The 16541-nt window shown below is 42.4% G+C and overlaps 1 protein-coding gene across 1 annotated transcript in view; it reads right to left on the reverse strand.

The window, feature by feature from the left end:
- Window positions 1-5768: 5768 nt before the first annotated feature.
- LOC138259654 (disintegrin and metalloproteinase domain-containing protein 33-like) overlaps window positions 5769-16541 on the reverse strand; it is a 371113-nt gene continuing 360340 nt past the window's right edge. Inside the window, exon 24 of the mRNA XM_069207553.1 lies at window positions 5769-10484. Within this exon, the coding sequence (XP_069063654.1) occupies window positions 10433-10484 (52 nt within the window). The 3' untranslated portion in view covers window positions 5769-10432. The remainder of the gene's footprint in view (window positions 10485-16541) is intronic.

The raw sequence follows: 16541 nt of genomic DNA on the forward strand, positions 1-16541 counted from the left end.
TGCCGAACTGGTAATTTGGTCACTGGTAGTCTTTTTTCGGGCAGAGCAATGGCCTTCCATCAGTGGTGTACCCAAGGCCTTATGTTTTTGCATTTGTGAGGGTACAAGGGCAGGCGTACTCACATGTTGCCCCACCGTGACCGGTCTGTCTTCCTCTGATTCCTGTTCAGAGTCAGAACCTTGAACGGAGACTGCTGTTTGCATGATTTCTTCATCCTCCACGTTGAGATGTTTGGTGCTTCTCGATGCCATTTCAAGTCTTCGTGCCCTCCTGTCTCGAAGAGTCTTTTTGGAACGGAAGGATCGACAGGCCTCACAGTTTTCTTCCCGATGATCTGGGGAAAGGCAAAGATTACAGACGAGATATTGGTCTGTATGAAGATATTTCGCGTGGCACCGAGGACAGAACTGGAATAGAGTCTGATCCATGAGGCTTCCACGCGGTCGGCCCGACGACGCCCGAGTTGGGCGCGCGCACCCCGAAGGGCGGGTAGAGTTGACTCCTCCAACAGGAACAATGTGTCAATGGAAGATGTAAATCCTATCAATACAATACCGATGAAAAGAAAGCGTTTTCAAAGTTTTCCAAATTGAAATCTCGGAGCGAGAGGAAACACATCCGAACCAGGCGGCGGAAGGAAAACAATCTAACAATGAAGTCGATACCCATGCGCAATGGAACCGGAGAGGAGGAGTCACTTGATCTCGTGACTCGAAAACACTTCTTCGAAGAAAAACAACTTGTAACACTCCGAGCCCAACACTAGATGGCAGAATGCACAGCATGTGTATCTGCAGCTACAAATGCCACCGGACATATATATATATTTATATATTTATATAGATATATATATATATATATATACATATATATATATATATATATATATATATATATATATATATATATATATAGACATGCAAAGCCTGTGCAATACCACTGTAGTCACACAGCACTTACACACATGAAAGAAAACACACTCAGTGTTACAAAAATAAAGATACTTTATTTTAGTGACACAATTACCAAAAAGTATTAGAGAGGCAACCCTCCAATAGGAGGTACGTACCACACTTGATATGTACACTAGTAACCAGAAATAGGCATAAAAAGCAGTAGAAAACAGTGCAATAGCAATAGGCAATAGTGACCCTAGGGGGAGCCCAAACCATATACTAAAAAAAGGAGTGCAAATGCAGGACCCCCACTTAGGTAAGTGGGATGTCTAGAGGGGAGCTGAAGGAAGTAGGAAACCCCAAAGGTAAGTACCACAGTGGCCCCCAGCGACCAGGAAAAAAGATGTAAGTAACTGGATTTTCCCCTAACCACCCAAAAGAACGAAAAGAGGATATTGCAACACCCACACAAGACTTTAAGGAACCAGCGGTGGATTCCTGAAGAGGAAGAGCTGTAGAAGAAGGGGACCAAGTCCAGAAGTCACAGAAGTGTCCGGTGGGGTCCGTAGCCACTACCCACCCGACTGTGGTTGCAAGAGGTAATCAACAGAAGAACGACATTGTTCAGCAATGCAGCCCTGGAGCCGGAGAAGAGTTCCTGGAAGATGCAGTTGATGTCCCATGCTTTGATGGAAGATTGCAGTCGGTTAGTGGTATCGAAAAAGTACCAACAAGCCTTGGCAAAGGCAGAAGTCGCGGTGAAGCAAAAGTGGAGCTGCCGGGGACCAGCAAGGTCCAGGAGGAATTAACTCATGGAGGGAGACTTAGGGGGATCCTCAGCAAGGCAGATAGTCCACAGAAGAAAAGGCAGCCCCCACAGGAAACCTACTGGAAGAGGAACCAGGAGTCACGGAGGAGCCTATGCAGCACAACTGGAGAAGGGTCCCACGCAGCAGGAGAAGCACGCACAGGACTGTGCATTGCAGGAAGGAGTGCTGGGGCTACACAGAGCCTGAAGATCCCTTGGAGAAGATGCCAACAAGCCTTGGTAGCTGCAAGAGACGCAGTGCATGGGAGTACTGTCATGCTTGGGAAAGCAAGGGCTTACCTCTACCAAATTTGGACAGCTGGCAGGGAAGGCCAAGGGAACTACTGTGGACCACCACCCGTGATGCAGGATCCATGCAGCTCAAGATGAGAGGAGATCCATGCAGCTGGTCGTCGTTGCAGTTGGTGCCTGCGGATGCAGGGGAGTGACTCCTTTATTCCAAGGGAGATTCCTTCTTCCTTCTCATGCAGGCTGAAGACTTGCTGCCTTCAGAGGATGCACAGACAGTGAAATGTTGCAGAAGCTGGGTGGAACCATGGAAACAATGTTGCAAGCAGAGTCTTCATTGTGGATGCAGATTGTCCAATCCTGGAGGGTCCAGTCACAGTTCCAGTGGCCAGATGTCGAAGTAGAGGTTGCAGAGCAGTCCTGCTGGAATCTTGCAAGCCGAATCTGAGGATCCATCCCAGAGGAAGACCCTAAATAGCCCTGAAAGTGGGATTGGTCACCTAGCTATCAGGAGTGGACTCTGACATCACATGCCTGACTTGGCCACTCAGATGCTCCCAGAGGCCTCTGCCCATTTGTATTCAAAATGGCAGAATTAAGGGACCTTCTTGAGGAGCTCTGGGCACCACCCCTCGGGTGGTGATGGACAAGGGAGTAGTCACTCCCTTTTCCTTTGTCCAGTTTCGCGACAGGACAGGGGCTGGGGGTCCCTGAACTGGTGTAGGCTGGATTATGCAAGGAGGGCACCATTTGTGACCTTCAAAGCATTTCAGAGGCTCTGGGAGGATACCACCTATTTCCAATGGGAGAAGGTGTAGCACCCCTCTGCTAAAGGAAATGCATTGTTCTGCCTTCCTGGGATTGAGCTGCTCAATCCCCAGTAGGGCGGAACCTGTCTGTGAGATGGGAGCAGCTGGGGCTGCAGTAGAAACCTCAGAGAGCTGGTTTGGCAGTACTGGGGATCCAGAATTGGATTGGGGGTACAATTTCTCAATCTTAGACACCTCACATGGCCATATTCAGAGTTACCATTGTGAAGCTACATATATGTATTAACATATTTGTAGTGCATGCTTATTATGGTGTCCCCGCACTCACGAAGTCCGGGAAATAGGTCCTGGACAACGTGGGGGCACCTTTGCTAGTAACTTTGCACCTAGCCTTCAGTAACTGAAGGTTAGACATATAGGTGACTTATAAGTTATCTGGTGCAGTGGAAATGCTGTGAAATACTGTGTGCACTATTTCACTCAGGCTGCAGTGGCAGTCCTGAAGGAGTGTTTGTATGAGCTCCTTATGGGTGGCAAAAGAAATACTGCAGCACATGAGGATCTCCTGGAACCCCAATGCCCTGCGTACAAAGGTACCATATACTAGGGTTTTTTTTAAGGGGGATCCAGTGTGCCAATCTGGATTGGAATTAAGAGTCACTAGACTACAGTGACAAATTTGGAAACAGAGAGAGCATAAGCACTGGAGTTCTGGTTAGCAGGACTACAGTGACACAGTCAAGCATACTGACAACCCATATAGGCCACAAACTATGAGCACTGGGGTCTTGGCTAGCAGGATCCCAGTGAGACAGTAAAAACACACAGACAAACAAGCAAAAATGGGGGTAACCATGCTAGAAAGAGGCTACTTTCTCACAGCAGGGAAAAATGCTGTCTGCCACAGTGATTAATGTTGTCTCCACCTTTATTGCATGTCACATGAAATTTTAAAGACTTTCGCAGGAAAAAGCGGTGTGCCATTACCTTCCCACAGTGATTAATCTTGTTGCCATCTTTTTTGCATGTCTTGCACATTGCATTTTTAGATAATATGCACTTTGTTTTCACGTGCTTATGTCTGTTCAAGCTTAAGGTGGCACTTAAGGTGATGATACGCCCTCTTAAAAGGCTGACTTTTATTTTAATTTATTTTAATTACAGTCATACTGTATTTGAACTAAATTTTAAGACATGGCCTATGACTTTAGAATGTATTGCCCTAATATGTTTTCATTCTTAACTAACTACACTATAAACGAATTACTTTATTTTACCTTTATCCCTTGCTTTTCTACATTTACCCTCTTGGGGGTTTCTTGTGTAAAAGGTAAAAACCAATGGTGAGTTTGAATATGAAAGCAAAATGGTGCTCGCTCAAATTACAGAAATGAAAGCCGCCCTTTTAAATGGAATTTTCAGTTTACTCAAAATCAAACCAGAGAGGATTTCTTCAGGGAACCTTTTTAGTATTTTCTAGTTTAGCGGACACGGAGGCCCAGGAACAAATTTGATATTGTAGCTCCTTTAGCAGTACTATGATAGTACGACTCACATACTACAAAATGCTAGTCACATACTTCTAATCAGAGGTCTCTGTTTCCGCCTCTCCTATTTTTTCTTTGAGGAGAAATCTCCCCCAACTGCAAAGATATCAGTAAATGTATGCCTACGTTTTAGTAACAAATGTGGGCGGGGATTGGGTGGGAAATGCATAATACATACTATTTAATGGAAGGGATTTTACAAAGAGTAAGGAGGAGTTAAGAGAGGGCTAAAGAGGAGATTAGGGTGGGACCTGCACCATTTCACAAAAGAGTAGGCTCAGTGATATTCACTAACTGCACTTTTAAAGTCACTACAGCCAAAAAGGACCCAAAGCAGAAAGTAGTTAATATACTCCAGCTCTTCCTGGAGTACGTCAACCCACATATTGCCAAACACTGATACTGCAACACCCTTACATGGGTAATAAAGGTGGTAGCGCTTTAAAAAAGCATCCAATTAGAAATATGTTACTCTTGAAAGTGGAGATCCAGCCAAATTCTGCCAATCAACATGTGGTGGAATTTTTCACCCGTGAGGCTCCAGACAATGCAAGCTGGCGAGTGCAAGCCATATTTGGCATCCCCTAGCACGATTTTCTAATGCTGGCCGTCACGATCAGAAGGCTGCTTATCCGTAGCTTTGCTGCTACTCAAGTAGATTTTCTACTCGGACGGCACCAAAATCAACTCGAATGGCTGCACGCTCTTGTGCAATACATGGTGCTGTTCGTACTGATTCTTCAGCACTGCTTGCGCTACCAGCTGTGAATTGCAGTGGAAGCTGCACATTTTCTGGCCATAAGTGGAATTTCGCAGAGTTTCTATGTAACTCGGCTGAGTTAAACTCCGCAAGTTCTGCTCATCTCTATCTTGTGGTCTACTCTCATATGTTTCCTCTCTATGTAATTTAACAAAGACTAACGCCCGTATTTATACTTTTTTAGCGCCGCATTTGCATCATTTTTTTACGCAAAAGTGGCGCAAACTTACAAAATACAATTGTGTTTTGTAAGTTTGTGCCACTTTTGCATCAACAAATGACGCAAATGCGGCGCTAAAAAAGTATAAATATGGGCCTAAGAGTCTAGTTCATTTAATTATTTACCCATCTGCAGTCACATTTAGATGCATGAATGAGTTATGAAGGACGTGTGGAGATGTGGACAGGCAGGTACGAATCGTTGCCATATTGAGGGGTCCATCTGTCATTCAAAGCATAAGCTAATGCATGTGATAAGTATATGGGCAGCTGAAAGCACTCAAATATTACTATTACTGTAATACTAGTTAAAACAGTAGATGCTGATCTGTAGAAGCAGATCAGTAACAACAAAACGACTGACATGTCCACGCAGATTCCTGCTTTAGCTATAACAAAACTGCACAGCAGGTTCAGGCAATGGCATTTACTGTTAAAATGTGTAACAAATAATTTTTACATGGCAGGACCAATATTTTTTAACAGTGTCTGCTGAAATAACGGAGGCAGGCAAGCAGTTGTAAAACTGTAAATATATTTATTAACCCCCCACTGTAGGCTGTCCCAGTACAAAATAGTTCACATCGGCGATTACATTCTCGTTTTAATAACATTTTCAAGAATTAAAAAAAGTAAACTTCTTTGGATCCTATTAAATGCTTTGTAAACATGCACGTACCGAACGCACCTCTATCAGCCCGTTTTTCAAGAGTGGGCTGGGGTCACATGACTTTCTTGGGAAAAACCATTCATTTCAATACTTTTGAGCACAGTTTTAACCTATTGAATATTTACTGGACAGCAAGAAAAAACAATTAAGGAATGGGTGAGAATGACAATATTAGGAGTCATTTGTAACACACTGGGAAAAAGGAAATCCTATCTGGCATCACATTCCTCAATGCATACCTCAACCACTAATGGGAAGAATGTTTTTAAAAACAAATGTTATATCGATTTACTCCATGTTGTAGCCTCATGGGCGGGGCCTGAAGAACATGGGGAGTTCAATAAAAGACAGAAGTAATGGAGCTGTATGTTGATGTGTCTGTACTTCTCAAAGTTGTTTAGCTCAAGAAACATTGGTGGGTGATCGGATAAGTGCTTGCGATATCTCAAATTGGCAAATTCAGGAACCACTGTAAACACATACTGGAATAACCAGAATAAACACTGCTCTGCCAAAAATCACATCCACAAGTACACAAACTCCTAAATCAGTAGGAAGTAGAAAGTATCCATCTTGACCCTGAGCTCTCTTTAATTCTTTAGATAAAAGCTTACGCCGCGCCTGTCCTCAATAAAACACAAAACAAGATAATGATTTGGATTATTTGGGGTATTTGAATAAATCGAGGAGAATGTGCAATATGTGTGCGTTTTTAAATAGTAATTGAAAATTATGTTACTGGTATGCTGAAGTCTACAATCCCATTACTGTTGAAGAGGAATAGGTTTTGGTAAAATGTGTCAAAATCATGAGTCAAATCTAGACTTATTCAATAGAGGAATAGCACTGATGAAAAGAAAAGGGCTACATGCATGGTGTGCCACCACAATATTGAGTTTCTAATATCGACTGTCAAAAAATATGCACTGCAGATTATTAATACCACTATATCATCAAGGTAAGTTTGTATTGTTAAGCATTGGATTTACCATGCATAACTCCACATTTATGAACCTTGAAGAATTGTAAATGTATACGTACATATACATACTAACTTTGATTGTATAATGGCATCTGATATTCTGGAATCTGTATTTTTGCAGGTTATTTATGACTTGATGTTTGGACTTACAACTGTGTGCCTAAATCAGCACAAAATATATTTTATCTGTAGTTGCCTTAATTTATTCTATGTATGCCATTGTGACCTCCACAATTATTTGAATAGTCGTACATCTCAGTGAAGTATGCATGGCTGTTTCACTTGCTTCAATATTCCATATCACATTATTTGTGCATGTTATGGAAGGGGCATTTGTTCTTTACAAAGAATATGTCCATTTTGTTTCATCTGTTTGAACTAACAATTTCAGTTCAGTTTTCATCGTTTAGATCAGACTCTCCTAGTAAATACAGCTTCTACCTTCGAAAAAAAAATCTCCCCCTGGTGACAGATGAAACTGTTTTTAGCACTTCCGTCTGAGCATTATTGAACTCTGGGGCCAAATTGCTGTAGTCTGTGGTGCTAACAGAGTTTGACGGAAGTGCTCCTCCATCACAAACGTGACGGATGTCGCGTCAGCCTTTTGACAAGAGCCATAGGGTATAATGCACTTGTAATATGGTGGATGTGATATTTGTCAGGTTCGCGATGGAGTAACCCATCTGTCAAACTTTAAATGAGCTGCTATGTGTATGTGATTGGTGTTTGATGTAGTATCAGAGGAGTTTAGAGAAGACCACGCTGTACACTTTTCTGTGCCAATTCACTTTCAATCTAACTGGGGCTATTAGGGAGATACAATTGTGATTTATTAAATGTAGGGGAAGATAAATTTACTATTTGCACGTGCTCTCATTTGTTTATTGGGTGCCTACCTTACAATGTGATTGAAGGTGTGTTTAGCTGTAGAAAACACACATGAAAATTTAAGTAAAAGTCTTCTGTGAGCTGAATTCTCAAGAATTCCCTTTCATTTGCTTTGCAGTAGAGCATCTAAGCTACAAAAGCATCTATGAAGCGCAGAGCTCTCAGTTCCTCCATCCCATTGGCCACAGTTTGAGTCACAAAAGAGGTAGGTAGAGTACGCAAGATGCAATGTACATTGCAATGTTAGCACTGGGACACCCTTGTCAGGGCAGCTGCTGCACTCTATAAATCATTCATTGATTTTCAATGGATACCTATGCTGTTAACTATACATTACCAAGGATTCTCAGAATAATTCAACCATCTAAATCCATGAAAGAACCAGTGATGAGGGATTGATGCTTACTCAAGTTGATATTTTTTCTTTCTACGAATTCAACCTTGAAAAAATGATTACCCAGCCTTATCAGCTTGTTTGCACAGATTACTCCTAAGTGTGCATTGATCATGAGATCACACCGCCAAGCATATTCATAGTTTCGGATATCAGGTCCATACTAGGTATAAACAGAGCTCTAATGTGCTCATAAAGTTTCCATCTTAGTACACACACTATCTGAGTTTTTGGACCCACAGCACTAAAGCAGGTTCCCATTGCCTTTGGGCCTCGTTGTTTTTTTAATTTATGTGTAAGTAACCCTTCAGTTACTTCAAAGTGCAAGTAGGTTCTGATCTTAAGGTAGGGATAAGAACGAGCCACACATGCTAAGATTCTGTCTTCCGATACATCAATGGAGTCCACTTTCCTTTGGGTTTAGTCCGTGCTTCAATGACATCTTCCACAGTAAGAAGTGTTGTAAGTGTGTGTGTATTAATGGTCACAATCTTTAATACGCTACATTGTTAACAAGACTGAAGGTACAACCTCAAGTTACAGACATTGAAAAGGTTTGAGAATGATTTAATGTGTTTGAAGTTAACCACAGAAGACAGTACGTATAAAAAACATTAAGAAAAACTTCTGTGCAGTAATATCCCACATAAGGACTTAATATGCTAGGAGTGCTGTGATCAGCTCAGCTAATCAGATTGGAAAGGATTCCGGTGTTTGCATGCTCCATTGAGTAGAACTCTGATGCGGGGGAAATGAGAAAAACAATGACAGTTGCCCTGTTTGCCCAAACCTCAGGAAAAGAGTTTAGGAGATGGGTGCTAAACCTTTTATTGTTCACATGCAGCAGGGCATTAACAGCCCCTTAAAGGAAATCCTTGGTATCAGGACACAGTGTGGTCTGTGAAATTAAAGGGGGAAAATGGCCCCAGCATTAATGCATTCATTTGGAGACCTTTACTTTGAAAAAAATATATAAGGGCACTTTGTGCATCACAATGCTTAATCTGTAGTATTCCTCTGACACAACACCCCAGAAAGATCAACCACATCCTATCATTTTAAAATATTATTTGCTCATTCCATTGTTTGGCTTCACTAGAATTACAAAATGTTTAGACAACAATCAAACACCTTGGGAACCACATCCTACTGAGTTGGTACCAGCCCAGTAGTATTACTGTATGTGTGGAGTAAATACCTTAAAGCGCAGAACTGCATGCAAAAAGAACTTTGTGATGAACCCCGTTAAAGACTATGCTAACGCCTATCTCCTGTATCACTGGCACAAACTTCCAGTGGCAGCTCAAGATTATTTTGTGGATCGGATGAGTCATTCATTGCTGATGGCGTACCACATTTTTACACAAAATACGTGATAGAGAGACGTGCGATTTATGGTGCGTGTTACAAGGTATCACCCAAAGATAATTGGGAAAAATACCTGTCATTGATTGCATCAATTGTCTTTGTTAGTCAACCCTCATTAGTTTTAAACCATGAAGAAACTGGGACAATCATAGGGTCAATGTAACTGGCAGACACAGTTTGTCTCTGAAAAACGACCACGACAAGGTGGATCCACACAATGGACTTGGTCTCCGGGTACCGTTTCTTGGCATGACTTGGGCAATCAATTTTCAAGGCATGGATTGTAGGGTCCACCGCAAGAAGCAGAATCAGTTCACGGTCTTTTATCGTAACCGGCAAACCATGGCTTGGTCAAGCGAGTCTACCAGTTTCAGTTCATCGCTGATTCCATATAGTAGCCTAGTTTGCAGCAAGAGCTCAGTGGAATTCAGTTGCTAAGACAACGTTTGGTTTTTCATTGTAGGCAGAAAATGATAATCTTGATAAACTTATCACAGGTTCAGATCATGACATGAAGGAATGACACACTGGTCATATACTGACCCTCGGATGATGATCCACAACAGATTCTTCATAGTCACCCAATGATAGCATCACAGACAGCCAATCATTGGGATTTTATTGCAGGCACTAAGAGTGGCACAGACGAGATGATGATCCTTTGGGATTTTGTTGAAGGCACCATACCGAGGCAGGATTGAAGCAAATCCTCCCAGTGGTTTACAGTATATTACATAAAGTTCCATAGTCTCACAAAGGGCCACAGACCTCCATGTGCAGAAATCATTCCTATAAAAAAATTGTCTTCCGGCATTATTTTCATATAGTGCAAAATACAACAAGAAGTTCTATTAAATTCCTGTATTTCCTGTGCTAAGTGTCATTTTCGCAATTGGATGGATGCTAGCTGTACTTTGACTCCAGGAACGGCCCTATATGGAGAAAAGAATCAGAATAGATCAATATAACAACAAGGATAAATTAACTTGTGTAGCATGTTCAATTTTGCATACTTGTATGATTGGGTTGTTAGGATTGGGTTTCTAAGTGATGTCAAAGAGACAAGAACATTGAAGCTTGATTTGTCAATGATTTTACTTGGAACCCTCAGGTGAAAACTCCAAGTTATTGACAGCTGCCCATCTACAACTGTGCTATGCATGCCCTGACCCCTTATCTCCATGCAGCTGACTCCATGAATGAGCTGAGACTATGCAGAGTAGTCATGGGGGAGTAAGGTGACCAGATTTTCAGCAAGAAAAAAACGGGACGGGCAGAGACATAGAAATAGGACTACATGACCTACAAGGTCACAAGACCTATAAGGTCACCTGCAGGAAAGCAATATAACAAAGTGCAGTGTCACATAGAGGAGGATATATATATATATATATATATATATATATATATATATATATATATATATATATATATATGGAAAATGTTACTTATCCAGTAGACATCTGTTCAGGGCATGTAGTGCTGTCGATTCACATGCTGTGCATAAGTCTGCCACCTAGTGTAGAATTTGCAGTGTTACAAGTTGTTTTTCTTTGAAGAATATTTTCGAGTCACGAGATAGAGTGACTCCTCCTCTCGGTAATACTGCGCATGGGCACCGAGTCCTTTGTTAGATTGTTTTTCCGCAGGAGGGTGAAGTAAAAAGTGTATAATTGCTTATATATAGTAAAGAAAAGAAGATGTCCATGCAATGTGTATACATATTTACAATATATTATACTACAATAAATACAGACGTCCGGGGAGGAGGGTGGGCGCATTTGAATCTACATCACTACATGCCACGAACAGATGTCTACTGGGTAAGTAACATTTTCCGTTCATATGTCGCTGTAGATACACATGCTGTGCATAGACTGTAAAGCAGTCCTTCCTTAAATTAGTGGTGGCTAGTCTGTAGGAGTTGTAGTAGTTTGGAATAGTGTTTTGAGTACTGCCTGTCCAACATTTGCTTGTTGGCGAGATAAGACATCCACACAATAGTGTTTAGTAAATATGTGTGTTGTGGACCATGTGGAAGCTTTACATATGTCTGCTATAGGTATATTGTCTAAAAAAGCCATTAAAGTTCCTTATTTCCTAAAGGAATGAGCTCTAGGAGCTATTGGTAACTGTCTTTTAGCTTTAATGTAGCAAATTTGAATGCACTTTACCATCCATCTGGCTAACCCATTTATTGGCAATAGGATTACTTTGGTGAGGTTGTAAAAAAGCTACAAATAGTTGGCTTGTTTTCTAAATTCCTTTGTTCTGTCTAAATATTACATAAGAGCTCTTTTAACATCAAGGGTATGAAGAGCCCTTTCAGCAACTGAATCCGGCTGTGGAAAGAAGACTGCCAATTCCACCGATTGATTGATATGAAAATGTGAAAAATTTCACTCACCCTTCTTAATGAAGTAATAGCTACTAAGAAAGCTAGCTTCCATGATAAAAACTGCAGACTACAAGAATGCATGAGTTCAAAAGGTGGTCCCATAAGTCTTGTAGTTACAATATTAAGGTTCCACACAGGTGCTGAAGGCCATAAAGGCTTTCATAATAGGAACCCTGAACAATGAGGTTTGTTGTCTGTTTTGAAAATAAGTAGCTATAGCTGTTAGATGAATTCTAATAGATGAATATGCCAAGTTTGCTTTTTGTAAATGCAGAAAGTAACAAACATTGGGGGTCATTATGACCCCGGCAGCCGGCATTAATATGGAGTAAAGTACTGCCAACAGGCTGGTGGTACTTTACTCCACATTAAGAGGTGGGGAGGTGGAGGGGGTCTTCCTTGCCCCCTCCATCTCCCCATATTTCCCCCAGCCCCCTTCCTCTCCAGACCCCCCACTGCATACATGCACCTTCATTCACACATGAACACATGCATACACACACTCATACCCACATTCATCCATGCATGCATTCATCCATTCACACACACATCCACACACAATGACATACATACAAGCACACACGCATTCACACAACACAGCATACACGCACTCACACATCCATACATGCACACACATACAACACGCAATACCCGCATCCACGCACGCACAGACACACACACACACACACACACACACACAACAACCACCACCCCCCTCCCCTGTCGGAGCACCCGACTTACCTGTTGTCAGGGGGTCCTCCGGCAGGAGACAGGACGGGGTGCTTCTTCCAGCAGCAGCGTCCACCAGCAGAACACCACCAGGCCGTATCATGGGTCATGATACAGTCTGCGGTGGTCTACTGGCGTGGCGCTGCTGCTGGCAGCAGCGCCACCTTACCGCCATCCGCCGGCATGGCCACAGCCAGATTTCTGCCATCCTTCTGGCGGAAATTCGGATGTGGTCATAATTGGGCGGGTGGCTGGCAGCCGCGTGACAGTCTTTTGGTGGCCGTCGCCATGGCAGTAGGTGGTTTTTACCACCCGGGACGTAATGTGTCCCATTATCTTGTACTGACGCTTTAAGTGGATCAATATGTTTTGGTTGACAATAGTATACAAAGCGTTTCCATTTATCTGCATAACATTGTGTAGTTGTGGGTTTGCATGCTTCTTTTATAATATCCATGCACTCAGATGGAAGTTGTAAATAGCCAAACTCTATGACCTCAGGAGCCAAATTGCCAGGCTGAGCATACTTGGATTTGGATGTCTGATTTGACCCTTTCATTGAGTCAACAAGTTTGGTCTTTTTGGCAGTTTGTGGTGTGGTACTACAGACATATCCAATAGTGTTGTGTACCAATGTTGATGTGCCCAGGTTGGAGCTTTGAGTATCATTGTAAGTGAGGTTTGTTCCATCTTTTTTTTATAAGAGATGGAATTACTAGCAGAGATGGAAAAGCGTAGGCAAATATTCCTGACCAATTCATCCACAGAGCGTTGCTCTTGGATTGAGGGTGTGGGTACCTGGAGGTGAAGCTTAGCCATTTTGTATTTTCTTTTGTGGAGAACAGATCTATGTCTGGAGTTCCCCACATTAGAAAATATTGTTGAATCACCTGTGAATTTCCCATTCGTGGACTTGTTGATCCATCCAGCTTAACCGGTCCACTAGTTGATTGTGTATGCCTGGAAGATATTTCGCCAATAACTGGATCTGATTGTGAATTGCCCTGTTCCATATTGTCTGTGCTAAGAGAGATAATTGGGACAAATGCGTCCCCCCCCGTTTTTGCAAAATAATACATTGTAGTCATACTGTCTGTCCGTATCAACACTATTTTGTGTGTGATTTGTGTCCAAAAATCTTTTAACCCTAGGAATACTGCTAGGAGTTCCACGTAATTTAGAGGAAAACTTTGTTGTTGTGAATCCAATTTGCACTGTATAGTGAAGTTTTTGAGATGTGCTCCCTAACCTATCAGTGATGCATCTGTTGTGATTATGATCTGAGGCACAGGCTCTTGAAAGGGTTGCCCTTTTGAGAGGTTGGTGTAATTCCACCATTGCAGAGAACCCTAAGTTTGGTGGTCCAACAACACTAGATCCTGAATTTGACCCTGTGCTTGAGACCATTGTCGAGAAAGGCACCGCGGTAGTGGCCGCATGTGCAGTCTTCCAATGGGTACTATGGCTATACAGTATATGAGGCCATTATCCCTAAAAGTTTCAGCACTAGTTTTACTGTATAACTGTGGTTATATTGCAGTTGAGATATGAGATTGTGGAAAGCTTGGATCCTTAGTGGGTTTGGATATGCAACCCTGATTGTTTAGAACTGCTCGCAGATAGGGTTGTTTTTGGGATGGTTGAAGATGAGATTTTTGGTAATTGACTGTAAATCCTAACTTGTGTAGGATGTTTATTGTATATTGAGTATGCTGACGACAATTCTGTTTTGTTGTGGCTTTTATGAGCCAATTGTCTAGGTATGGGGATACATGTATGTGTGGCCTTCTGAGAAATGCTGTAATCACTGCTAAGCATTTTGTGAACACCCTTGGTGCTGTTGTTACTCCGAACGGTAGCACCTTGAATTGGTAATGCTTTCCTGCTATTAAAATCTTAGGTATTTTCGATGTGCTGGATGTATTGGAATGTGAAAGCATCTTTGAGATCTAATGCTGTCATGTAGTGGAAACAGTGGAATGAAAACAATCTAACAAAGGACTCAATTCCTATGCGCAGTATTCCCGAGAAAAGGAGTCACTCGATCTCGTGACTCGGAAAGATTCTTATAAAAAAAAAAACTTGTAACACCCGAGCCAAACACTAGATGGCGGACTTATGGACAGCATGTGTATCTACAGCTACACATGCCATCGAACATCTATATATTTTAACATTCCCTCCTCTTTCTATGTAGAGCTCCTGGGTCAGGCTGGTTGGCCTGGCCTTGAAGTACTGCTGGCTCTGATTTACACTTCATTAAATCCTGCTGTGCTGCTTGAATGAGGCGAGGAAGCACAGCAGGAGAGTTTCAACCAGTGAACTCTGTCCCTGATTTCTGAGCGGGCTGGTTGAAATGTGAGCCTTCACAAAACCGTGATTAATGTGCAGGTTCACCCGACCCTCCCCTAAAAACTGGGACATTTTTTGGTTTTAGAAGAAAGTGTTGGGATACTGGGACACTCCTTTAAAAACCGGGTCTGTCCGGGCAAATCCGGGACGTCTGGTCACCCTATGGGGAATACATACACTACGAGGTCTCACCTCCCACAACCCTGACTTCCCCTACCTGTATCTTATACACTCCACCCACCCACCACCTTGTGCCAGTGCTTAAATTTAACTGGTGGCTGCCAGTGGGGGACAGTTATTTTTGGGACCAGCACTTATTTCCCACATCAGGTATTTACTGAGACAGGGAAAAATACACAGATTGCAAAGATGGAGGAAAAAAGACAGCAAAAAGACAAAAACCATCACAAACGGAGAAATCATGAATCAGCAAGAGTGAGAAAAAGGGTCATAGTGTCTGGTAGTGGATTGAGGCCTACCAGGCTTGGTATATGGCTGACATTTAATTTCACCGGCTGAAGTCTTCTGAGCAGAGCTCTGGGCATCAGCACTCTTTCTTTCACAAACTAAGCACTGCCTTCTGCCCATTCTTAAATAAAGCAGAGAAACAAAACGAACCTGCCACTCTTCTCATAGAAGCTACATTTCCCAGAACCATGCGTGGTATACTGCTCAAGTCCAGGTTTTTTCATTTGAATTCTGGGACTTGTAGATCTATTTTATAACAGATTACACAAGACTACAAGTCTCAGAATTCAAAGGAAAATACCTGGACTGAAGCAGCACATCAAGCAGGGACCTGAAAAACTTAGCTAGGCTGACTCTGCCCATCCCACTTGGTCGAACTCTAAGACCTAATCATTTAAAACAAAGCATGGAATCCTGTCCATCACCCTCTTTGCCTATACTTCCCGTGGGTCCACTCCCATGCTCCTCTCCAAAAATGCCTGCCATCATGGCACCATTCTCAATCACTCTCTGGTGCTGACAGTCGTTCTTTGAGATCTGATACCAGCAATGTCCCCTTTGCCGGTGCCTTAGGGTTGCCACCTGGCCGGATTTATACTTTCATGACCAGTATTTTAATGTCCTGTCAGTACAAACTTTAAAAAAATCACCTACGATCAGCATTTCCCCTTTTCAGTAACATACTTTAAACATTAAATGTATGAAGAAGACATATTAAAATATTTTCTAGAGCTGCCCTAATGACCTCTCACTGATAGTTAAACTAAACAAAGACAGAAAGGCCATGTTCGGAATCGATAGAGGTGACTTCCTATAAAGTACTACTTAAGAACCATGCCTGGGCCTTTTAGCAATCTTAAAACGTGCACAGATGGCCGGTAATTTTCTATGGGAAAAGTGGCAACCTTAGTAGCTGGTCTCTTGAGATCAGTGGATGGCCGGTAAAATATCACTTGGCAGCGCCAGAGCACCATCTCCAGTCCCTCTCCTCCTCTGGGCTGCAGAGACCGGAAAGAGACGGGAGAAAACAGAGAAAACCACT

Source organism: Pleurodeles waltl, chromosome 1_1 (genome assembly GCF_031143425.1).
Source record: "Pleurodeles waltl isolate 20211129_DDA chromosome 1_1, aPleWal1.hap1.20221129, whole genome shotgun sequence".
Taxonomy (NCBI): domain Eukaryota; kingdom Metazoa; phylum Chordata; class Amphibia; order Caudata; family Salamandridae; genus Pleurodeles; species Pleurodeles waltl.